General features: G+C 36.8%; 1 protein-coding gene across 4 annotated transcripts in view; it reads left to right on the forward strand.

Annotated features, from left to right (window-relative positions):
* The window catches only part of LOC117409342 (protein Hook homolog 3), a 65,642-nt gene that overhangs the window by 8,955 nt on the left and 30,957 nt on the right, over positions 1–25,730 (forward strand). For 2 of the 4 annotated variants that reach the window (XM_058994029.1, XM_058994031.1), the window contains exons 2-9: positions 12,626–12,711; positions 16,366–16,438; positions 18,469–18,519; positions 18,986–19,118; positions 21,387–21,454; positions 22,448–22,510; positions 23,741–23,824; positions 24,788–24,850. In XM_058994029.1, the coding sequence (XP_058850012.1) occupies positions 12,626–12,711; positions 16,366–16,438; positions 18,469–18,519; positions 18,986–19,118; positions 21,387–21,454; positions 22,448–22,510; positions 23,741–23,824; positions 24,788–24,850 (621 nt within the window). The remainder of the gene's footprint in view (positions 1–12,625; positions 12,712–16,365; positions 16,439–18,468; positions 18,520–18,985; positions 19,119–21,386; positions 21,455–22,447; positions 22,511–23,740; positions 23,825–24,787; positions 24,851–25,730) is intronic. The other 2 variants (XM_058994037.1, XM_058994043.1) reach the window with 1 other exon arrangement.

Raw genomic sequence — 25,730 nt, forward strand, 5'->3', positions numbered from 1 at the left:
GTAATTTTGAAATAACGACTAAGATGATTGCAAATTACATAAAAACGACACGGGGAACAGTTTATAAAAAAAAAAAAAAAAAAAAAAAAAACAGTACCAAATTACATACAGAAACCATGGTCTTTTTTTTCATTATTTCCACTCAATGTGAATTTTCATTATGTATGTGTTTGTATCCACACCAATGCTCTCTCTTTAACCCACGGCAATTAACATTTGTTCTGTTCCATCATTTTGCCATGCAGCCTGTTTCTTGCCTTCCTTTGCTATAATCGTGGTAAGTGAAAGATTGTTCAAGGGTGTTCTTTAATCTTATTATCTAGTCATGTGATAATAGGAATCACAAGGCTGGAGAGGCAGGCAGCATGCTGATTGCTGTGTCTGTGATACATGTGTAGTGTGCTTGGTGCAACTGTTCAACTCCATGTGGTTGGTCCCAGAGAAAAACAAACCTCTAAACCTCTAAGTCTTCTGGGACCTATAGGACGTTTCATTTACTAGTCTAGCAAAATTCAAGAATAAAACTGAAAACATTTCGGGAGCACCCAATATGATGCATGGGGGTCTGGAACCAACTCCCCAGTAATGTTGTTGAAGCTGACACTCTGGGATCCTTCAAGAAGCTGCTTGATGAGATTCTGGGATCAATAAGCTACTAACAACCAAATGAGCAAGATGGGCTCTTGTAAACGTTCTTAAGTTCTTATGAGACAGGATATTTGTCTTCAGTACTTAACACAACTGTACAATGATTTGGATGTGAACTAGTTTCTTTCATTCAAAACCACTTTCTTTAACTTTTATAAGTGACCAAATTAATCCTGACATCGATATGTTGATAGTCAAGTACATCTACCCAGCTTAATTAAATGTCTGCCTGTGGAACGCACCGAGTTGATCCTAACAAGAGGAGACTTGACCTATATTTGAGGTACTGTAGACATCCCCACCGTCCAACTGAGTAAGCATAATGGACTGGAAAAAAAACTGAAGGGTTACAAGGTTCCCTGGCAGAGATTTATTTCTGTTTTGCCTTAGGTGTAATCGGCCTGTCTGAAAATGTATTTAATAATAGTCACCAAGACTTGAAGGCTTTTAAGAAAAATAAAATTGCTGTACTTCTATTCAGTGTGAAGGCAGCTTACTAGAATTGTTCTCTGTGATTCTGTTTAGGCTACACTGTAATTCACAAGGAGATTGGGTCCATTATTTTAGATGGGGAACAAATTACAAATTTTCTGTACTGTACTTTGGGATTTAAGTGGCCAAGGGAAGGAAATAACTACCTCCTGGGTACAGTAACTGAGATGAGTGAAGATTGGTTTGAAGAGCATGTGTGCTCCAAGGCAATTGACATCTTAATGGGTTATAAACCCATGTGAAGAAGAGAGTATAGTTTGTGTCACTGTGTGACAGGTTGTAGGTTTCTTTTTAGCCTCTTCTTCTCAGAGAGATACAAAAAGCAGTGTTTTGTTGAATTTATGCCAGTGGAGACTGTATAGTACAGATGCAGTAATTCTTGACTTTTTTCGATAACCAGTCTAGTGATACAGGGCTAGAAGTTAACTTTTTAAGGTAGTAGTGAGGAATTGCTACCTGCCTGGGAAGTAGGTAGCATAATTGTCTTATTCAGTAGCGGTTTATTTGACTAATAATTATATATAAAAACAATTTTAAAAAATAAACATTTATTTAAATCGGAAAGTATTTATTGAAACCACCTTGCGCTCAACTAATGGAACTAATGCAATTCCTTGTCGAAATGTATTTTGTTTTCTCTACAAGAATGCAACCATATCTGTCATCTAAGCATTTGATACGTCATCAGTACAGTTAAACAGGTTATGTTCCATCGGTGCAAATTAAGTGGTATGAAGTTATCCTCTGATCTGTCTTCAGCTGTTGACTGAGATTTTGGTAACTAACAAATCATAAAGACAGCGATTTAAAAAAAAAATTAAAAAAATAAAAACAAGTAGTGTATGCCACATTATTGTTGAATCCTGCATTGTATGACCTTATAAAGTATAAGGTTACAACCACAACTGAGCTGTTTTGAAAATGAAAGCTAATTCCACCACGGTACCGCTACATTTAAAAGATTCACCAGTTAAACAGGAGAAGTACTCAAGGTAGTGAATCTATTATAAAAAGAAAACAGATAGATAAATTAATTCATCTCAAGATTGTATTTTGTCTGTTATTCATACTGATAAAACAAGGACGACTATTTGCTTCTTAATCAGAATTTTGTAAAGTAATAATTATCTACCTGTTATGTGTTCATTTTTAGCGTGGGGGGAGTTAACATTATAACAAAACCGGAGCCACCATTCTCCATGACAGATTAAATTAGCATTTTATAGACACTGAATAAACAGTAAAATTCATTCATTATGCTTCTTTTTGAACATTCACTTACTGTAAGATACAGTACTTTCAATGACTTCAGGGTGGCTTCTATTTATCTATAGCCAAGCAGACTGAATGTTAACACATCTTAAATTCCATTACATAACTCCTGGCAGTCACAGCAGGAGAATGGTTCTCTCCACTAGCCCTTTTCTGGAGGCGAGATTACAATGATGTGACATGAAACGGCTGTTTTACTGACTACAATCTTATTGTCGGATACAGTGCTTAAAATACAGTAGTAGATTACAGTATACATCCAGGCTAATACTCTTCAAAAATGCATTATGGGGGATGTAAGTATAGGCAAGTGCAAATAATCACGCAAAATTAAAATTGTATTGCAGCCAGGCAATTACTTTGCATTACGCCCTATGTAAGCTTAAGAGCAATGCAAATTACTCAACACGCGCAAGTAATGTTCCGCAATTACGATAATGAGGGTCTCAAAGAGTGCATCGGTCTATTTAGCGGCCGCATTTGCAGAGTTAGCAGTACAGAGAGCAGTAGTCGCTGTATGACATTTGTGGAGCACAAAAATAGGAAGCAATAGGAAGTCTTTCTGGCGCACCGGGGTGTGGGGGGGGGGGGGTTGAGGTTTTCTGAGAAGGAGCTGAGAGTCAGCATGAAACAGAGTTATTTGAAAAAGCCTCAACCAACAAGTATCCTTAGGAAATTATATGTATTGGCCTGCCTTTTTCAGCATGACATAATGGTTTGCACCTTGTAAGAAGAGGTGAAAAGTTTTTGGAGTGTCAGTAAATGCCTAAGTGCAAGGCAAAATGCTTACATCACATTATAATGTTTGCACCCGCATAGTATCCAGATCCTGCCCAATTCCATGCTCTTTTCTTCATGTGAATGCATTTCAATATAATTTTAATGGATTAATGATGGCAAAGTCCAAATTCGATAGCGGGTGCAGATTGCCAGGTTAACACCATTCTTTACATATGCCGCATTAGTGACCAGTAAAATCAGACTTTATGGCTGCTAAACACAGTTTACAGTTTTGCACCCACAAATCACTTTGCGCGTATCCTTACATCACCCCCTATTTGTATAAAAGAGGGGTTTATGTGCTTAGTTTAATTTTACTACCCACTGAGAACAGTAGCGCATTGCTTTTCCTGCATTTTAATTACTGAAAAATGCCAATTTGTTCATAAATCCCTATTTACAGCAGGACTCTCCTAAACTCCCATTGAGGCTCTAGGACTCTCAACTAAAAAAAAACTGATGCAGGTACATGGGATATAATGTGGGTAATGAGAACGAGTTTTTAAAATGTATAATTGTATTTAGGCACTGGGATTGCACTATGCACTATCACTTCACGTATTTAATAATATGTGAGCACGGGGTTGCACAAATGAGTTCAGGTGCTGGTATTCAAGTGAATAATTAATTAGTAATTTAATCCCGGCACAACATATAGATGCACGTTTCACTCTCGGTGAGTGGAGAATGGGTGTGGAGAAGGAGAAAAAATAAAGTTTCTTTGACTCACCGTGTTTGTTTGTCTGTTCGTGCACTGTTTTGTCGTTTTGTTCGTCTATTTATTTTGGCCCAAAGTGCCGTGTGCGGTTTTTGTTTAAAACCTTTTATTTTGTTCATTATTAAACTGCGCAGCAGCGCAATTCACATTTCACTTCGCAGTACTGTGTGTTTCTTCGGGGTCTGACGTCACCACTACAGCCTGCCTGTCACAGGGTCCCAGTGAAAATGTTGGACACAATAAAGTACAAAGTCTTAATGTTATGGTACATCTTTTGTTTTTTTAAATGTATGAAAGTTTTGTCCGTTTTTAACAATAAGAAACAAACACTAAAAGCCACACATTTTTTTTCTGTCAAAAAGAGCAAAAAGGCGAAAGAATCCACATAAGCAAAATGCTGTGAAGATCAAAGGACAACCAACCATTCTACTCAACCAGGCATCCCCCACTGCTCTTAATGTTAAAGGAGACCAAATGCTCCAGAAGTTCAGAACCTATCAGGTTTTTAAATTTATGAATCATAATTCATGTTTTGGTCTCACCTTCTATTTTTCTACCGAGTTCCCCAAACGAACTAACTTGCTTATTCAATATTGCAAAGTATGCGTGCTCTGCTCAGAACACTAAGCTATAGGAAAGTGGGAAGTGAAGTCCTGCTTTCGTTTCATTTCTTCAAACTGGATAACACAATTCATATCAGACTTAACTCGAGGGGAGCAATTTTTTTTGTAACATATTTCATACGATCGGCTAGTAGAAGGGAGATTTAAATGACCGTGTGCACATCGTCGAACTACCATTAATTCTGCCAAGAATTGACAAGCAACAAGTAGACCCTTAAACTTAGCAGTATTACTATAGTACAGCAAAAAAAAATCAATGAAACTTCTGAACCATTTATTTCTGTCAGCAGCCACTAACATTGTTCAAACACAATTGTTTATGCTTTGGAAGCAGTTAGTAAGAAAGCCTGAAATGGATTTCTGCAAAACAAGCAACTGTACACGGGCGGTTACATGAAAGGGGCGCAACTCATTATAGGTTCAGTCCTCAGTCCGCTCTGATCCAAGTATTCCCAGGTCCATGTTTTCCAGTTCTCCACAGCAGGAGCTACAACAAGGAGTATAAGCTTTCTAACATCCTGAAGCATGAACCTCTTGCAATGCTACTGCATTACCTGCATGATTTTAAATAATGATAATGATGATAATAATGATAATAATAATAATAATCCTCCATGGCGCTGCCCATGTCAGGCAGACACACGCTTTCTGGGGACACAGACAATGCAAACGTGAGAGACCCGACAAACCCTGTGTGCGTAAAGGACGCGTCCCCAAGAGCCTTGTACAGTATTTGAAAACTGACAATAAAACCTAATGCAAGAAGGGGGGTTACTTACCTACAGCAGTACCAGATCGGGCTCTCTTCACAAAAATCCTATATTGTCATATTTGAAAATGTTCTAGCCTCCAGTAAATTATAGTTAGGCCGCTATATGTTTTTTGTAACTGTTTGGGATATAATGAATATCTGCACTAGGTGGCCCTTGGTTTAGCGCAAAAAAAGACCAAGTTGAACCACCTTCTTTTTTTTTTTTTCTTCTCCAACACACAATGGAAATCAATATTCTTTGCTTGGCTAATTGGTTGTAGGCCTATTCATTGCCATTAGGGATGGAAGTGCAGCACGCAGCCAGGGCCAGGGGCTGCCTCTAATCCTCTACAGAATGGGGTTGTACAGCAACTTGAGAGCACATTCAGGGGTGCAAATTATTTTAAAAGTTTAGCATCAGAGAGCCTACTGGTGCTAAATTATCACAGAATAGTCCACAACAACAATAAAAGGTACAAAGAAACCTATTTGAAATACAGACTTAAACTAGGGGAAAACCTAATTCACAAATCTGTTTTGCTGGTTCCATCTCTAATCGTTACTCCCACAATCACTACAACTAATGTAATCATTACTCGCCCCCTAAGCATGGCGTATAAACATAAACTTTTTTTGTACTCTTACACAGTGTGACAAAACAGGCAGTTAAATAAAATAATAATAATAATAATAATAATAATAATAATAATAACAACACAACTTTGCAATTATGTATTAATGGTTAGGGAATGTATATTCATTTTAATACAAGACACTTATAAAATTAAAATACAAATTTAAACTTGTATAAATGTGCACTTAATGTGCTCAATCCTGGAAGAGCAGCAACAGTACTAACATTCAATGCCAACTCCACCACAGTTGTGCAAGAAACAGACAATTCGGTGCTTTTACTGATTTTTTCCCCTCTGACATTCTGGATCATCAGAAGAAAGATGTCTGCTCTTTTTCAAGCTTCATCCAAATGTATCTGCTTTTGTTTGCTTATTACTACCACTAAATAAACAGTACAATCCTATAAGCTTAAAATGTCTGTTTCGCTTCAACCGATCGCACAAGATTATATGTGAGTCCACACTTAAAAAGCCGAAACTTTTTAAACCAATGGTACGCAGAGTGTGTAACGTGCATACAACTGCCGGCGCCAATGGCCATGTGAGTAGTACAGACCCAATGAGAAACTGTCACCGTCTATGGTTGCTGTGAAAAAAGAAGAATGAAACATGTCTACTGCTGCTGGGATTTAATGTTGCTGGCGCTATATGAGGTACCCTGGCGCTAGAATCTAGCGCCATAGCGCCAAATTTGCACCCCTGACATTAGCCCCCATGTGTCTGATGGCATCAACTCACAGGAATTGTACAGAAGTAATTTCTATCTGCACTATGGTTGTTCATTACTGTTAACATTTTATGTCCAAAGCAAAGCAAAACATTTTAATTAATCTCACAAATCTTGACTAATTTAACTATCATACTAAATTCAGCTTCTTATACAATTTTACCCTATCCCTAAGCCCCCAAAATTACCAATCTTTGTCAGTTTTTTCTATTTGAAAAAGAAAAAACATATTGCTTAAATTTTTTAATCAAGAAAACGTGAATACAATAGGCCTATTCTCACGTGCTCAAGGTTTTAATGCAAACCAGCAACAGGAGACTTCAAACTGGGTTCTAATTCGATGCATCAATTCACCAATATGTAATTGACGCTCTGGAAATTTAAGGACCAGTAATTGATGCATCGATTAATTGTTGCACCTCTACTGGCACTATGCTCCATGTACTGTACTGTGAAATGCTTTTGTTCTTAGCTGATGGATTTGATAGAATGGAATGTAATGAATCTGTGAACTTTTCAAAGAAATGAAAAATTGGTTGCTGGAGAACAAAGCACTGCAAACCAGGCTGAAGCAACTAATGGTATTGTGCTGTTTCCATCTCTGCTCATGAAACCAGTATGTACAAGTCAAGTCTTATCATGTTCCACTTTAAAAATTGGGCTGCCGCCAGTTCTATGCAGTCTAAAACCCAATTTGTGATCAAATGGTTAAAAAAGTATGTCAATGTTTCATTTGAATTTGAGCATCCAAGTCATCTGCCCAAAATCTAAATTGGATCGACAGAGTACCAATTCACATTGGTTTGATTTTTGTCCTGCAACTGAAGATAATAAAGGAGTACAGATGTAAATGTAAAACAAAACTGTAAAAGTGAATGCAAGATCTCCTTAAATCATGACATTTTCAATTTGAAATGTTTAGTTTTTATGTTTTTTAGGATTTTATTACAGTTTAACCAGCCTTACTGTACAGCATTTCAAAGAGGCATCCCTGTGTACTGTACAGTTGAATGGCTTTTGCTGAATGATTCAATCTGTAAATTAATTTTAAAATGAATTAACCTAGTATATATAAGAATACTGTAATAGCATCAAGTAATTATGTGCTGGAGCAAATTCAATTAAAATACTCAACATCCACTTGTAAAATTAGACTACTATTTATTGTTTCATAAAGAGATTTCCTTGAGCAATATGTTTAATTTAGTAATGGAGAGCTGGCAGTGGGGCAGTTGATTATGTTAATCGGCTCTGATGAATCTCCTAGCATGCCTTTGAGAAACACAGTGACAAACAGCTGTTTGCAGACAGCATTGCAAAGAATGAGGCATGTGTGCTACAGAAATGTAAATGGATGAAAAAAAAACACATGCAGTCAGTAACAAAATGTGTACTGTGTGTATTTTTTGTCAGTATACAGACTGCACTGTAAGGTATTTGACCTCTGTTACAATTACATGTCAGAAATGTTCTAGGATGAAAATTTGACAAATGGTAATTATATAATACAGCATTCATATTCCATTTCTTTTTCCTGAGATATTTTTTAGTTTTTGTCTAGTATAGACATCATTTTCATAATGGCAAATAAATAGCATTGGGCTAAACATATTTCAGACAACAGAGGACACAACCCTTTTTTGTATGTACAGTTATGGCCAAAAGTTTTGCATCTCCTAGAATTTTAGGATTACGACCTTCATTAAAAATAAAAACAAAAAAAAACAAAAAAACCTTATATGTACATAAATTAGATCTTTTATTTAACATCATGTAAGCAAATAAACTACAAAATGATATTGCAAATGTCTATCGGAAGCCATAATAGTAGTACAGTGTCAGCATTTCATTAAGTATAAACTACAAAGTGGTATCTAATGCAATATGTTAACGTTACTCAGCCGGTTTCATTTGACTTTATGAAGCAAAATGAGATAATTCTTTAAGGTGATGCAAAACTTTTGACCATAGCTATACAGTACAGTAGTGGAGTCAAGTATGCAGTGCACAACAGAATCTGGACATGTTATACGTGCGTTGTCTGGACTGCTGTGTTCTGTGTACAGTACCACAGTATAGGGCAACAAGCTTCAGTAACCTTCATTTTGAAACTTACTTGTTTGTAGAAGTGCTAGTCTGAAAGCTGTATCATAGATGTCTGTGCAAGCAAAATGAACAAATAAAGAATGGGCTCTTCCTTCAGGTCCTTCTTTATTTAGTGAGGTGTATCCATCAGTAGTGAAGAACTGATGATAATCCCAGGAGGGGAGGAGATTCTTTTTGGATCTATCAAAATAGACATCATCCAATTGTGGTGAAACTTGTACAGTAAGTACATTCAGTAACCCAAATTCTGGCATGTAATTAGGGCTGTGTGCAGTATCTTTGGGGTCACAACGATACAATACATACCTCAATACATGGGTTGCCATCAACTAGCTTAATAGTTTAAAGATATGCCAGTATGAAATATTCCCATTGTATACAACAGTATAATCCAGTTATGAGATCAGCATTGTTTTGATAATTGCATGTATTTCTTAATCATCCAAGCTGACGACGAGGTAAACAGACAACCCTTGTTTTATCCCCTTTGCTTACTAAGGTGGGTGTACATTAGTTTGTATTACATGCTGGATTGAAGTTGCAGTCCTTCTGGGGTGTCATGTACATAGGCAGAGTTGCGTGTTTCTTTATTTTTTGAGCAGGGTAGAAAAAAAAATACCTTTACATTTCTTTATTGAGAGCGGCGTTTATTCAAGGGCGGCGTCTATTAAAAAGCTGATATTTGAGTAAGGCGGTAATTCGAGGGCAGCATTAATTCGAAGTAATACGGTACATATATTTTCATCAAATCTAATCACGAAAAGTAAACATTTCTCCAGTTGAACTTAAAACTACACATTTCTAATTATTTATGTCTGGTCACCCCACAAAAAGTTAATAAAACATTACAAATAGTACGGTCTTACCTTAAGATGTCTTGAAAGCAACCAGATTAGAAAAAAACAAATTCCAACGGGGAACAGAAGAATAACTATTTGCAAGTCCAACGTAACAAAGTCTGTGCTCTCTCCAGAGTTTATTTTCTGTTTTTATTCAGAAATATTATGGCATCCACATTCTCCGGTTTCAAAGAAGCACAGTTTGTTCACAAGCATCCCTGCTTTGCTGAGCACACGCAAACATTCGGGCACGGGATACTCTGTCATGTGGGAAATGATAGCAAAGCCACAGTTACACACGTCCTCAGAAATGATATCTGACTAACAAACTAACAAAATGCCATCTATAAAGCCGCATGTCTGCACATGTAGGAATGTGCTTCTTTTTAGTATTTGTATGCTTGTTTATTTTACAATAGTAGCATTAATTAAACAGTTGTTTGTCGTGTCAAAATGTTATCTGCCTTTTTTCTATAAGGCTGATGGAAAGGCATGGGGTATCAATGGGTGCAGATCATATTAGAAAAAACTTTGGCTGGCAGTTTGTGGATGCGCTAAATGAACCAGTTGTGTCAGAAATTGTGAATGCTTTGCAAGAGTCGTGGTTCCAATCTTTGATTTTAGACAAAAGCATAGACATAGCAAGAGGCAGCTGCTGCTTTTCGTAAAATATATCGGTCAGAAGTAACTTGACATTTTACTTCCTGTCATACAGATTTATGAATTGTAAAAATATACTGTATTCACAAATTAACAGTGTGGCAGCAGCAACTCGCTAGTAAATTCAGCAATCTTACGCACAGAAGGATTGTTGTAATGTAGCTCCTGACAAATCAGGTTTCCTTACTAAGAAATGTATATTTACATACATTCTTGTATTTCAGTTTAGACCATACTTTTAATGTGAATGTGTGAAAACTGAAACGCTAATAATAGCTTATAAATAATTATGGTTGGCCTTTGTGGGGCTATTATGTGGTGAAGTTATATCATCATAGTTCCATATAACAACCTTTTTTCTTAGTGTGGTATAATATTAAATCCAACTATGTAATAATATGTCCAACTAAAACAGATACACACATCCCAGACAGGATCCCTGCTGCACTGAAACCTAATATTAAAGCTGCTTTTCATCACTTGTCAGTGTTGGGTAACTGTATGATGAAACTGTTCTAAAAATATTTATAGATGGGAGAGTGTGTGTGTGTGTGTGTGTGTCTAAAATAAGAAATGTAAGCAAAGTGCTACAATATGGTGGGACTTGAGAAGATCTAATTACGGTCCAACTGATCATTGCAAAAAAATATATATATCTATATATATATATATATATATATATATAAATAAAATACACATTTTGTAAATTTTATCCAGTGACAGTAACAAATATGGGGAGTGCACACTACATGTTGACTACCCATGCCATACCTCATGTGCAGGTACAGTAAATTTGTTTTGTAAAGTAAGCCAACAGTGCATCTTTACTGTAATACTAAAGTTCTCACAGGAGGAAAAGCGTGACAACAAAACACATTCTATGCACTGTACTTATGGATTGTTATAACGCAGGCCTAGTCTACTGTATATTCATTGTGTGAAGAGTGCATAGAGGACAGGGAAAGTCTGGAGGTTAGCAGCAGACAGATGTCTGCTTTATGTGAAAAATAAGTTTCCTAACACGATTATACAGTTCAGGACCATTGGAGCTTGAGTGTAGCTAATTGCCTTTTGCACACAAAGGAAATAATTACTAGACTGAAGCTGGAACATTAAGCCATGTAATTAGACACATCACTATAGAATGGCGAAGTCCCCTGGCTTTAAAACATGCCCGCATCATTTCCTGAGTGTGAGGACAGGAAGTTGGGTGTGCTGGATAGGCTGTGAGCCTGTATGGGATATTGTTTACTTCTGGTGTTACTGTACACTTACACAAATACAGTACCATTGTGGACCTGCATCTGTAATCGCTTAAATGTGTGTGGGTTTTTAATGTGCTTCTTCCCTCAGCTACTGTAGGTCTGTGTGTCCTTGATTCCTGTATTCTTGTAGAATGAAAATTGGGGGGGGGGGGTTCAGTTCGTACAATTCTTTTACCACTTAAGTAATTCTTGGTCTTGTGTTACGCTCTTCACTGTACTTGAAATATACTAAATTAAGTAAAGTTTTTTGTCTAAAATTATTTCTCAGTGGCTTCAATTGTTGAAATTACATTTGGAAAGACATTTCTCAATGTTTGTAATTGAATCTCCTGAGGTTTTTTTTTCTTCTGTAAATATAAAATTCTTGTGTGTTATGGATAGAGTAATGCCATTGTATTTAAAAATTTTGAATTAGCATTTTTGGAATTTTGCAAAAAAATTGCTGAAATAAATCATTGTAGACATCTATTTCTTGTAATACATTACCCTATGTTCTATGCATCATAAGGGAGAAACTTGGGGATAATTTAGTGCCGAAAATTGGTTTATCACAACATTATTAAATGCGCTAATCAATTTGAATTGTAGGTAAGCATAAACTGAATTAATTCACATCATTTCTAATTCTAAACATTTTCTGAAATAATAGTTTTTTTGTTTACGGGCAGCAGTGTGGAGTAGTGGTTAGGGCACTGGACTCTTGACCGGAGGGTTGTGGGTTCAATCCCCAGTGGGGGACACTGCTGTCGTACCCTTGAGCAAGGTACTTTACCTAGATTGCTCCAGTAAAAACCCAACTGTATAAATGGGCAATTGTATGTAAAAATAATGTGATAACTGTATAATGTGAAATAATGTATAATGTGATATCTTGTAACAATTGTAAGTCGCCCTGGATAAGGGCGTCTGCTAAGAAATAAATAATAATAATAATAATAATAATAATAATAATTGAATCCTTGCAGTTAACTCAAAGATTCCAATATAAATTACCCAAATGTGTGAAAAGAATGATTAATAAGGCAAATTTTAGGCGAAACCTGGGAATGCTATTGTAAATTAACCATATCCTGGAGATGAATCCCTTTTTTTAAATTGTTTTTTTTCAGATACAAACCTTTGGTGTTGAAACATCATGTAAAAAAATAGATGATCTCACGAATGGGGTTGTGATGGCTCAAGTTCTTCAAAAAATGTAAGTACTACATATGCTTTTTTGCTAGTTTAAATTCATAATTTAGATAATTAATAAGTACAATATGCTGTTTTACTTTCGTATTTGTTTCGTAGGTTCCACTGTTTTCTCCAGAATAGTCTGTTTAAAAGCAAAACATGTCATAAGTAAAGCTGCCACGTCTGTATTTTTTTTTCAAACATGTCTTGCTCATTAAAATATTTAGCATATTTTTAGAGGAGACGATTGATCTATTCAGAGATACCAGGGTATTTAATAAGTAAGGGGTCTGAGTAAGGAAAAATTGACAATAAAATACCCACTCCATCATGTTGGAACCTCACGGCACTCCTAGGTCCCAGACTGAAGTTGTGTGTGTGTGTGTGTGTGTGTTTGTGTATGTATATATAATTAGTGCTGGGACGAACATGGAAATGTTTGGATATTCGTTCAAGATTTAGATATTCATTTGGATATTCGTTTTCAAAAGGTTATCAAAGTCATTATATGTAACACTGTATTAAAGTTGAAAAATATCCCAGAAGTAAGAAATGCCTTACTTTACCCGCGTAAATTAATTACAAAACAAAGAAAGCAATACAGTAGTTAAATCTTGTAGACAACGCATTTTTTGGCCATATACACATTTTCATAAAGTAATAACATTAGTTGTTAACTTGAATAAACGCTTCAAACAAAATAAACATGAAAAAGGGGGTGTTGTACAATGGAAAAAAAAAAAAAACAATTTTGCAAAACTAAGATTGCATCATGAAAGAAAATGAAAACATTGATTATTACACGAGTCATTTCTTTTGCAAGTACGACTTGTATCATACTGCAGACTGCAGAGTTCTACGAATCCTGTGGAAATTGATGAAAGTGGCATGGGAAAAACAGGTTGTACCAAGAGCATGGTGCCGAGCAGGTGGAGCCTTTATACCTAAAGAAAAAGATTCTACAAGCATCAGTCAGTTTTGCCCTATTTCAGCAGTGGGGCAGCAGTGTGGAGAAGTGATTAGGGCTCTGGACTCTTGACTGGAGGGTCATGGGTTCAATCCCAGGTGGGGGACGCTGCTGTTGTACCCTTGAGCAAGGTGGCTGTGTGGTCCTTTGGTTAAAGATAAGGGCTTGTAACCAGAAGGTCCCCGGTTCAAATCCCACCTCAGTCACTGACTCATTGTGTGACCCTGAGCAAGTTACTTAACCTCCTTGTGCTCCGTCTTTCGGGTGAGACGTAATTGTAAGTGACTCTGCAGCTGATGCCTAGTTCACACACCCTAGTCTCTGTAAGTCGCCTTGGATAAATAAAAAAAAATAAAAAAAAAGGTACTTTACCTAGATTGCTCCAGTAAAAAACCCAGCTGTATAAATGGGTAATTGTATATAAAAATACATGGATGACATGGCAACCATGACTACAACAGTAGCCTGTACTAATCGGTTATTGGGCAAATTAATCAATAACTTTGAATGGGCACGAATGCAATCCAAGCCCACTAAATCAAGGAGCATCTCTATAAGTAAAGGTAAAGTAGTAGATAAAAGGTTCTACATTAATGGTGAGGCAATACCAACAGTGTCTGAGAAGCCAGTGAAAAGTCTTGGGAGGTGGTACGATGGGGATCTAAAGGACACAGTTTGTGTGGGAGAAGTTGTACAACAAGCAGTAGAAGGGTTGAAGAGCACAGACAGCAGCGCTTTACCAGGCAAACTAAAACTCTGGTGTTTTCAGTTTGGTCTACTGCCGAGGCTGCTGTGTCCACTGACTGTGTACGATTTTTCTTTGACAACAGTAGAGAAGCTAGAAGCTTTAATCGGTTCATACGTCAGGAAATGGTTGGGAGTTCCACGCTGCCTCAGCAAAATGGGACTATGGTAAAGGAACACTGTAGCTACCAGTCTCCGCTCTAACCGAGGAGTTTAAGTGCGCTAAGGTCTGACTGGAAATGACATTAGTAGAGACACGCGACAAATGCATAAGGGAGGCAGCACCTGTCAAAGGCTGCCCTTCGAACTGGTGATATCATGGGGCAAGTTCAGCATGGAAGAGGGGGTCTTGGTCTCAGTTCAGCTCCTCCTACATGGCACAAGGCATCCCCAGCTCAACGGAGGAAGCTGGTAGTCAACGAAGTGCAAAAGCAGGAGGAGAGGATAAGGTGCGTAAAGGCCATTTCCCAGGCCAAGCAGGGAGAATGGATGAGATGGGAGGGTTGGAATAAGGCAAGATCGGCTGGCAAGACCTATGGACAATGGAACAGAGCAGAATCACTTTCCTCATCAGGTCAACATATGATGTCCTACCATCACCACAGAACCTAAACCTCTGGGTAGGAGAGGATCATCACCTGCAACATTGAGTCACATTTTGACAGGATGTAAGGTGGTTCTTAGCTAAGGACGGTTTACTTGGTGCCATGACCAGGTGCTGTGATGTTTGGCCTTAGCATTGGAAGACATGTGTAACATGAACAATAAGTTGCCACCAGTTCCATCAAAACATTACGCACTAAATACAACATTCCTCCACCCAGGAGAGCAACCGCCAAGAAAAGGTGTTAAAACCAAGCCTCACCCAGGACAACTGGAAGCTGCAAGAGACTGGAAAATGCTGGCAGATATTGGTCAACGTCTTATTTTTCCACTTGAGATTGCCACCACTAACCTTTGACCAGATATTGTCTTGTGGTCTGGATCAGTATGCCTTGTTCACCTGGTAGAGTTAACAGTACCATGGGAGGATGCTGTAGATGAGGCGTATGAGAGGTAGAAACTGCGGTATGCTCAACTAGCTGCTGAAGCAGAACAGCGAGGATGGAGAGTCCGGGTTTACCCAGTGGAAGTGGGTTGTCGAGGATTTGTGGCACATTCTACAACCCAGTTTCTCAGAGACGTCGGATTCAGTGGCCAAGAGTTGCGTCGCACAGTGAAGAACTTCAGCAGAGAGGAGCAGCAACTGGCTGTGGTTGAGACGGAAAGATTCTGATTGGGGATCTCAAGCACAATAGAAAGAAAGAAACGCTGATGTATGGGTAAGTAAGCTGGATAGAGTTGAGTGGGGGACGGAGGGGGGTGATGCTGGGACGCCAGTTGTTTTAATCTACCATTACAGCTTCGTACTTGGCTTCCTGTACTGCTGTTATTCCTGCTGAATCTTAGTAGAGGTACCTGAGAATACTGTGGCTATTGACAAGCGATTGCTTAACATGCTGTCGTAGTCAGAAATCAGAAAAACAAATTCCACATAATTACCTCTATTTGAGGAACTGGTGCCTTCATTGTGCCCTCTGAATGCTAGTTTTTGCTTGCCAAGGTAAACAGCAGAATCAATCAAGTGGTTAAGATTTGCTGTTGAAAAGTTAAAAATGTATTGCTATCGTTTCAGTTTTATAAATATGTATTGTGTAAACCAATGTCTGTTCAGATGTTTATTTATTTACCTTTTCTTTTGTTTTGTAAAATAAATGTTCATATGTATATAATATGCTTCGGTTGTTCAGATGTTTATATAACGTACTCATTAAAAAAAAACTAATTACATCCGACTGTTTCTCCTTTCGTCATACTATTTACAGTATTTTGAATACAGCCGTCAGAAATACTGCTGCGGGGCTTCTAGGTATGAGTATATCTCCGGTCCTTCTAGTGTTAACATGTTTACTGTTTATTTCACAGAGATCCTGCATACTTTGATGAAAACTGGATAAACAGGATCAAAACAGAGGTTGGAGATAATTGGAGATTAAAGGTGGAGTACCAGGCTTTTTCTTTAAATTGGGAAGCATAATGCATGTAACAGTATAGTATTCAAGGACACTTCTTAAAAATACATTTAAAAAGGCTAAATTGTTGCAGGAGTTGTTGTGTATTATGCAGTGGGCCTTTTTGGTTAAATGCCGTTATTTACAGGTCAGCTGAAATTGAAACCACTGCTGACTAATTATTATATAGATTACCATATTTATTGTGGCGTTTCTCCCACATTATATTGGCTGAATTCTGGAAAAATATATAGTATTTGTCTTTCAAGAAAAGGTGATAAATTCACCATGGATTAATACATAAAGTTGAGTCGTTTCTGTGAATGGTCTTCCACTAACTGGCGCATAGAATATCATTGTATATCAAATTGTTTGCCTACCAACACATTATCTTCAAGATACGTTGTTCAAACAGCAAGCTTCAACTGAACTTTTTCTTATTTTTTAATATCACTTTCACTTTTTTATAGTTTGCCCTCAAACCATTTGTGCTTCTTTATCGCATATGAACATCCTTCTGTCAAAGAAGATGATTTGTCAATTGGCTAGTACTAACAATCAAACAAGCAATTTGTTGCAAAGAGTTCTGATTTATCTCTGCAAACAGTACAAATCTGAGTTCTGATTTAGAGCTGAGCTTTTTTCCAATGTAATCATAATGATTTGGCACATGTGTTGATGAACACTATTAGGGCTGTTATTTTTTACATGCGTGCTTTCAGCAGTCTGTTAATGTGTTTCTCTGACATGCAATCAATTAGAAACATGTATCCTTACCTGACTTTTCTCTGTGTGGCTCAACTGGAGCTCTGGTGAGTTAGAAAGGCTGCCCGGTAGTTACAATAGTTTCATCTTCTCCAAGCCTCCTACCCTATACACCTTTCAATACTGAATTATGGGGACCCTCTGTATGTGCGTGCACTTTGATTTTTTTAAATTGTTCTCCATCATCATTGTCATTCAGAGTTATGTATCATGATGCAAGGTCAAACCTGTCCTGTACCTCGGGACCACCTAATGGTTTTAAATGAGGAATAAATATATGACCACATGTGGTCATGGATACTGTACCTCTGGAGGATTCTGTACAAGGTTAGCCTAATTAACCAGAGCGTGTACACGTTTCTGGTACTTCTTGCCTGTAAAAATAAATAAATACATAAGTAAATAAAGCTTAGTGTACTGTTTTTATGAAAACTTATGAAAATAAAATGTAATAAAAAAAATAATAATTCAACAGTTAATGTGAAGCATTGTGAGTATTTTGCAATATTGCAGTATTTCTTTGCACTTTGATGTGCGTCTTGTAGAGTGTATGATTTGCATTCTGATGTTGCTATTGGAGTGTAGCCTGGGGAATGGCTGCAGTGGGACTGGACTGTTTACAGAACTCTACTGTAACTCTAGAAGGAATGTGGTGTTTTATTAGTATTCCACAGAGCACTCTACAGAGAGCTTGAATGCTGGCCTTATTGACCAGCCAAAGGGGACGGATTCCTTTCAAGTTTTATAAAGTGTCACCAATCTGTCTTTTATATCCTGCTGTATTGTTAGTTTTGGTTAATGCTAGATCCTAAGACTCAGTATTACCATCTTGGCAGGAAGTTTGAGTATTACTGCAGTAAAATATCCTGTTATACATCAAAGGCATGATTTTTTTCTGTTTGTATGTAACTAATGTTAGTTTTCTAACTTTGTTAATATAATACAAAGGTGTACTGCATTGCATAGATTGCATTATATTTTTAAGTGCATCATTATTTACAACAAAAATACTGTAAACGGTGACTTTGCTGTATACTATGTTTGTTTTAAATTGGAGATTTCCTGTCTAGAAATTTAGAATGAGTGGTCTTGGATCTTGTAGCCGCTGTACTGGAAAAAATGAATAAAATACACAAAACAGTCTTTGAAAAACCATTCTTTAAATAAGTCACAGGTTAAAGCTTTGTGAAGAGATCCTCCACTGTTCTACTGTATGGTGGTATCCTTATACATGGGTGCTCTTCTCTTGCAGATCAGCAACTTGAAGAAAATTTTAAAAGGCATTCTTGACTACAATCATGAGGTAAGAAAAAAATAAATAAAGAGTGAAATTGTCCCTATTAGAGTATTCAGTCAGGCATCTAAAAGGTACATTTTATAGTGATGAATTTGTGGTTGAAAAATGTGTCATCATTCCCTGTTGAAAAGCCATTGTATTGTTGACAAATGGCTTCTACTTATTTCCACAGAAGAAGTAGAATATGGATGATTTAAAACAAGGGGGGTGGAGTAAATGTCTACCAGTTTTATCAGTAACTTCACAGCACTACACTATATGAGGGATTCCGTAGCTGTTCTGAGTGATTTGATTTAAAAATGTCAGTGTACTGTAACTGTACTGCTGTGGCTTTGCAGAAGGCAGCAATACATTTTCTCCATTGTTCTTCGGAGGGCCATCTCTGCGCCAAATTATTGTAAACACATTGCAGTGTTGACAGCTAATCTGTTCATTTGGTATAAAGATAGTCTTGTTTTTTTTTTTTTTTAAGATTTTGGGGCAGCAGATTAATGACTTCATACTCCCGGACGTTAACCTGGTAGGAGAGCACTCTGATGCTGCTGAGCTCGGAAGAATGCTGCAGCTCATTTTGGGCTGTGCTGTTAACTGCGAGCAGAAACAAGGTGGGGAATTGTGATTGATTTTGGTGCCAGATTTTGTTTTCTATTTTGAGACTGTTTCTCTTTTTCAGGTGCCAGCTGGGTCAATTTAAGGTGGTGAAATGGACTACTTTCCAAAGATAATTCAACCAAACTTATTTCAAATGAGATACAAGGCTGTATTCAGAAAGCAACACTTGAGTGTTGGTTCACAGTTAAGTGGGCCAAGTTAATGGTTTCTGTGAAAACATTAACAGTCAACCTTTGTTTATAAATATAGCTGCTACATGTACTTTAAACCCAGAGCTGAAAGGGTTATCTTATAGTTAGTGTTCTGCATTTCTGTTTTTTATTTTTTTTAATTTATGTTTAAGTCTTGTACAGCGCTCTGAAACCACTTCCAGTCTGTTGCGCTCTATAATTTTTAAAAAAATTAAATAAAAAATAACAATTCCGAAATATTTCAGGATTTTTTTTTTTAACTGGACGTCGGTTTTTACTGATTTATACCCGATTTTTGTCTATTATTCAATATTATCTCAGTATTATTTTCTAGGAAATACACAATAGTTTGATTAAAATGCTGTTTTATAAGCAGCCCTACACTGTATTCTAGGATACAGCAGATGTTTAGACGCCAGAGGATCAAATAACTTTCAACTGTGGTTCTCTGTCACTTCACAAACACACTATCACCTGATTATGTTGGGCAATCAAAGTCTGATTTATTGTGGCAGTTGCTGGGCGTAGTAACTACTAGTTTGATCGAAAACTAAATTGAAATATTTACACGAAAACACAATATTTTTTAGTGGATGAAGAATGGGGAGAAAACGTAAATCAGTATACAAAAAGCAAAAATAGCAGAAGTGGGTCAGATGAGGCAGAGGATGCATAGCGTTGCAAATACTGCTGCACTGAGGTACATGTTTGCACTGACAATAAAAGAACATAGTGAAAAATAAGCAACACATTAAACTAAAACAAGAAAGAGAACAGAGACAAGCAATCCAGTTATGCAGCTTTTACACATGTTTTAATAAAAAGAGAGCGCAGAATGACTGTGTTAATGAGTTTGTTAGAGCGCTGTGCTTTGCTGGACTGCCACAGTTTATTGCAGAGGTATGTATCGGTGACTTTGTGCGACAGTACTGGCTGTCCATCAGCTAAAACACTGCCTAACGCCGACATTCTTAATCGTAAATATTTGACAAAAAATGGTGATGCTTTTGGTAAACTTACATGGAACGCATTGATGGAAATGTCCAGTGTGATTTTTGACGTGTCTTCCGATGGCTTGTACCACAATTTTATTTTGTTTTTATGATTTCAAGGCAAATAAACCTGGCTTGTTTTGTGCTGATGTCATGTTCATACCTTCTGTAGATACTGTTTCCGTCAGCACAGCGATTTGCCCAAACGTTTGCAAAGTACCAGTTAACTTGGGAAAATGTGGCTTCAACTCACACAGATTGTGCTTTATCAGACAGGGACATTAAACCTAATGAGAAACCAGAACTGCTACACATCATATTCCACATGTAAAGTGTGTATGCTGAGTTTTTTCCCCCCAAATTTTTACCGATGTTTCAATTAAAACAATTTTTTCACTGATTTTTATCCTTATTTTAATATATGTAAAATAAACTCTGAAAAATTCCCAGAAAAATGTTTTAAAGATAAAAAACAAAAACAAGGAACACTACTTATAGTGTACAGTAGTTAGCATGTTTATAGCAGACTGGTATTCATTTCAGATTGATAGCTGTTTAAGATTGCGGCAGGGAAGAAACATGCCATTGTAAATAGTTGCATAAATGTAGGTTTGGCAGGGATGGGGTTAAATCTGTCCCGTCCAACAATCACAGATGTGGCCATTACCTAATTAGGCAATTGACTGCTAATTGGGGATTGGACACCTACATAAAGGGTGAGAAAAACCCTTTGTTTGCAGGAGTTTAGGGTGAGTTTCTGAACTGTGTTTTCTGTACTGGTCAGTGAAGGCGAATGCCCAGCCTGACAGCAGTGTTTGTGTTTGTTTTGTTTAAACTGTTTATTTTGGTTCCTGTGCCTTTTTGATTCTTTTGTATTTTGTTTGTTAATAAAAGTGTGCATTTAACTGTAGCTTTTGTCTCTGGGTTTCCTTCCTGACTGGTAACAAGCCTTGGCCTCCACGCTACCCTTTCACAAAGATCCTTTTGCTTGTATGTCTTTGCGAAACAAAACTTTCAAAGTGTGTGTACTGTGGTATTCTTTTCACATGTCAAACTTGTTCTTCCTTGTATTTCATAGAGTATATCCAGACAATTATGATGATGGAGGAGTCTGTTCAACATGTTGTCATGACAGCAATTCAAGAGGTAAACACAAACTAACACTACAGTATAAAAATAAAAATGTGATTGGCAAATGAGCACTGCAAAATAGGCGTGTGCATTCAATTTGTATTGATCTTTAAGTTTATTGGCAAAGAAACCCCAAAAACAACACACACAGTCGTTTTTTCAGGTTGTGTTTTGCATATCGTTAGGAGGATATAAACTATTTGCAGTAGTTTAACAAACTGATAAGATGATATTGTTTGAATGAGGACAACTCATGATAAAGACGTACTGTAAACGGTGTATATACTACAGTACTGAAAAAAATGTAAGGAGCAAACATTAAATATGACAAATAAATAAATACAAAATTAACAGTCAAAAACAGTTGTTCAGGCATTCATGAGACCTTTTACGTGTCCTTTAATAAACGGCTGTTGTGATGCATTTTGCACCGGCTTACCCCCCCCCCCACCCTTAAAAGCAGGTACCCCCAGTTTTAGACTTCAGATTTCCACATTGTTGATATTCGTTTGGGAGTCATAGCGTATAAAGATTCCAGGTGGCGGCAGGTGAAGATTTTTGCTGAAGTCCACACTGCAAGAGCTGTTCAGAGGCTGGAATCTGGGGATACACAGAGACATGTAGCTTGTGAATTTGTTGTGACTCCTGTTGAATTTTGATTTCATTGAGTCTCGTGTTCAGATGCGCGTCACTGATACAATGAACATAATCAAATTAATGTATCTTAATTTCAGTGTGTAAAAAGTGCCCCCTTGACACTCAAATTTGATTCTTGTTGTAAACTGTGTTTTAGAAAAATACAAGTTTGAAATGTTGCTCCTTTCATTTTTTGGAGTAGTGCATATAGAGATGCTTGACCTAAATTAGTAAGGTAGTGTGGTCTTTTTAGGGTTGAGAAACCCCAACAAATATGTGTTGCATCACATGAGTTGTACATGTTTGAACAAGTGCCTTATATTGTGATGTACATCTTCTTTACTTTGAGTAATCCTGACTTCTGCATTTCAGCTGATGAGCAAAGAAACTCCAGTGGCGGCAGGGAATTACGCTTATGTTGACCTTGATAAACAGGTATTTCTTTTCACTAACACTGATTAAAAATATATATATATATATATATATATATATATATATATATATATATATATATATATATATATATATATATATATATAGAATCAAATAGTGGTAACCAAAACGGGTGTAAAAAGGAAATTGAAGTGAATTGTTCTAATAATGATGGAGCAACTTCAAGAGCCACTTTTTGTATTCATTTTTTCATATAATGAAGACTAGGCTTTTCTTATAATCCTGTTGTGTAGGTGAGTTTTGATGCCAGGCTACTGTTCTAAATAGCAGCAGATATTCCAGTAATCCAAAAAAAAACAATGCAACATATAACACTTTTTTTGTAAAACCACAGGACTTGAGCTAACATCACAACTTCTGTGTTTTTTTTAGTAGACAGCTCACCAAACACTAACTTCTTAATGCTTTAAATTCAGATAAAAACATTCTCATTGATTTAATCATTGATACTGATTCCAGGGCAACTGTTTTTTTTGTTTTTTGTTTTATTGAAATTATTATTGACTCAAAACATTTTTATAAAGCCAAGTTATAGGGCAGGGCAGGGCAGGCTGTGGAAAGAGGCAGAAGTCACAGAGTGTTTCTGAGCATTTACAATGTTTAAAATATATCTAGGTAACCACTTATTCAGTTGTGATGCAGTATGGTAAGGATATTCTTTGTCAGAATCAGGGATATATGCAGTAGACGTGTCTTTCTTTTTTTTTTTTTTTTTTTTAAAGCTCTTTACAGCCATGCCATGGCAAGGTGTATACAGTACATGTTACTGACATACTATATTTCGGTATAGTCACAGTTTGTATTATAACACTTAAACATTCAGCTCACAATAAATGATAAAGGGCACAATATGTGTGGCAGCAGTGTGGAGTTGTGGTTAGGGCTCTGGACACTTGACCAGAGGGTTGTGGGTTCAATCCCCGGTGGGGACATTGCTGTTGTACCCTTGAGCAAGGTACTTTACCTAAATTGCTCCAGTAAAAACCCAACTGTATAAATGGGTAATTGTATGTAAAATAATGTGATATCTTGTAACAATTGTAAGTCGCCCTGGATAAGGGCGTCTGCTAAGAAATAAATAATAATAATAATAATAATAATATCTTTTTAAATACAATACAGATTTTCTCATCACTGTTCTAAAGTGGTTAACTCAATTCTAAAAATGACATTCTCGTATTTATAACTTTGGTGAATTTGCTTTCTTTTTAGCTTAAGAAAACCGTAGAGGAATTGAATGACGCATTGGCAACAAAAGAAGAAATCGCACAAAGGTGTCATGAGCTGGATATGCAGGTGAGTCTGAACTCATATCATATGAATGAAAATCAGTTATTGTATGTTAACAGTGGTGGCTGAGTTGCTATTGTTTAAGTGAGCTGTGTTTAACAAATCATGAGTGGCTTTATGGATGAAATATTCATTATGAGTCCTGCATTTTACAGTTCTTTTTTTCATTTCTGTTACTGAACCACAAATTCACATGTATTTATTTTCTAAGACTTTTGTCTATATTCTGAATGGTAATTGTTTCCATTTTTCCTTTGCTTCTTAATATGTGCAATTGCCATATTATTATTGGGTTCCCACACATCGGGCAAACTTTATTAAATGCAATATTTTAAAACTTTTTAAAGGAAATGGTCAATGTAAGCCAAAAATAATAATACATGAGTACTGTTTCTTGGGCAAACTTAAAGGATTGTTAATACATTTCCTTACTTCTTACTGTCATCACCATGACTGATCCCCTTTTCTTACGGTGAAGATCTTTTGGTTTAATTTGGAATGTGTAGATATTTCAGAGACAATGCTACAGAGTTCAGAGTTGCTGCTTCATCAGTGGTATGAAATCACTCCCTGTGCTGTATGGCAATTTTAATCCAATGGTCTTGCTGCAATCAGGTCGTTTAACCAAACACAGGCAGTTATTACACATTTTTCTTGCATTGAAAAATGGTATGTCCTGAATGAAACCAAGAAAAAGGGGGCCAGTGACAAGGCTGCTAATGCATAAAAAACATTGGTTAGCACTCCTTTTAAGGCAAACGAGAATGCCATTTAATATCTGAAGTAGTCTGCAATGATTTGAAAACCACATTTGTCATGTAAAGGTAATGCATTTGTATATTCTTGTTCTTTGCCCGGTGCTGTGGAAACCCTTCTTTTCTAGTAATCTGATCTCTTTCTGTTATATACCCGTATTTTGTTTCCCTACCTTTTCTTTTAACTACTTCTCCACTTTGCCTTGCTTTGAAGGCATACCTTGTTCAAGAGGAGCGAGGTAGACTGAGATTAGAGTGTATTGAACTAGACGAAAGGGTAATTCTGCTTTTTCTTTTCTTTTCGTTTTTGGCTCCCATGGCACTGGAATTGTAGTCTGCTTTAACAGCATCCCTGGGAAATCCTCTAACACTGTGTGCGCATTAGTCTGTCACAATGAGTTTTGTTTGGCCACTATGCTAAAACTAATACTGTACCACCTTTTTTTTTAACCTAGTAATGCAGAACCAAAAGCCTTTTGGCACTATGGGACCTAAGTCATTATTTCTTCTTATTGCCATACTCATGCTTCCAAATAAAATTCTATATGAAGAAGTTGAGCCACTTGATACACTCTGAATTGCATTAGAGATACACCTGTTATTGTGCATATTACACTTTTAATAGCTTGAGAGAGATTCCTCTCACGTTGTGGAAAAAAGTTAACGTTCCAATACTGGCAAATATTTAAGCAGCCTTGGGCCTGCGGGGCAGTCATTTACAATATACAGTACAATACAATAGAACATGTATAATGTGCTTTTTATGAACCCAGCAGCCACCATTACAATTACAAATACACATTGAACATATCAATGTGCAGTACTTAAGTAAGACTTAAACTGTAAATGTGTGCTGCAGTTACTGATAAGGAGGGAGAGACTAGGAGACTGCAGTATTTCATAGTTCAGAATGACCAGTGACTAAGTAAGTAGAGGCAGTGATAAGGTTATTACTTGTGGAGTAGTGTAGTGTACGAGCTGGGCAATGAAAAACATGATCGTTTGAAAAGATACTTACTGTAGGTGCAGTGCCCATAATACAAGAAAAAAAAACAAGAACAAGACCTTAAACTAAGTTTGTTTGGAAATGTATTTAACAAGCCTTCCTTTGAGGGGAGCTGTATGAGTTTGAAAATCTTTCACCATTAATCAAAAGT

This window comes from Acipenser ruthenus, chromosome 2 (assembly GCF_902713425.1).
Source record: "Acipenser ruthenus chromosome 2, fAciRut3.2 maternal haplotype, whole genome shotgun sequence".
In the NCBI taxonomy this organism is placed as follows: domain Eukaryota; kingdom Metazoa; phylum Chordata; class Actinopteri; order Acipenseriformes; family Acipenseridae; genus Acipenser; species Acipenser ruthenus.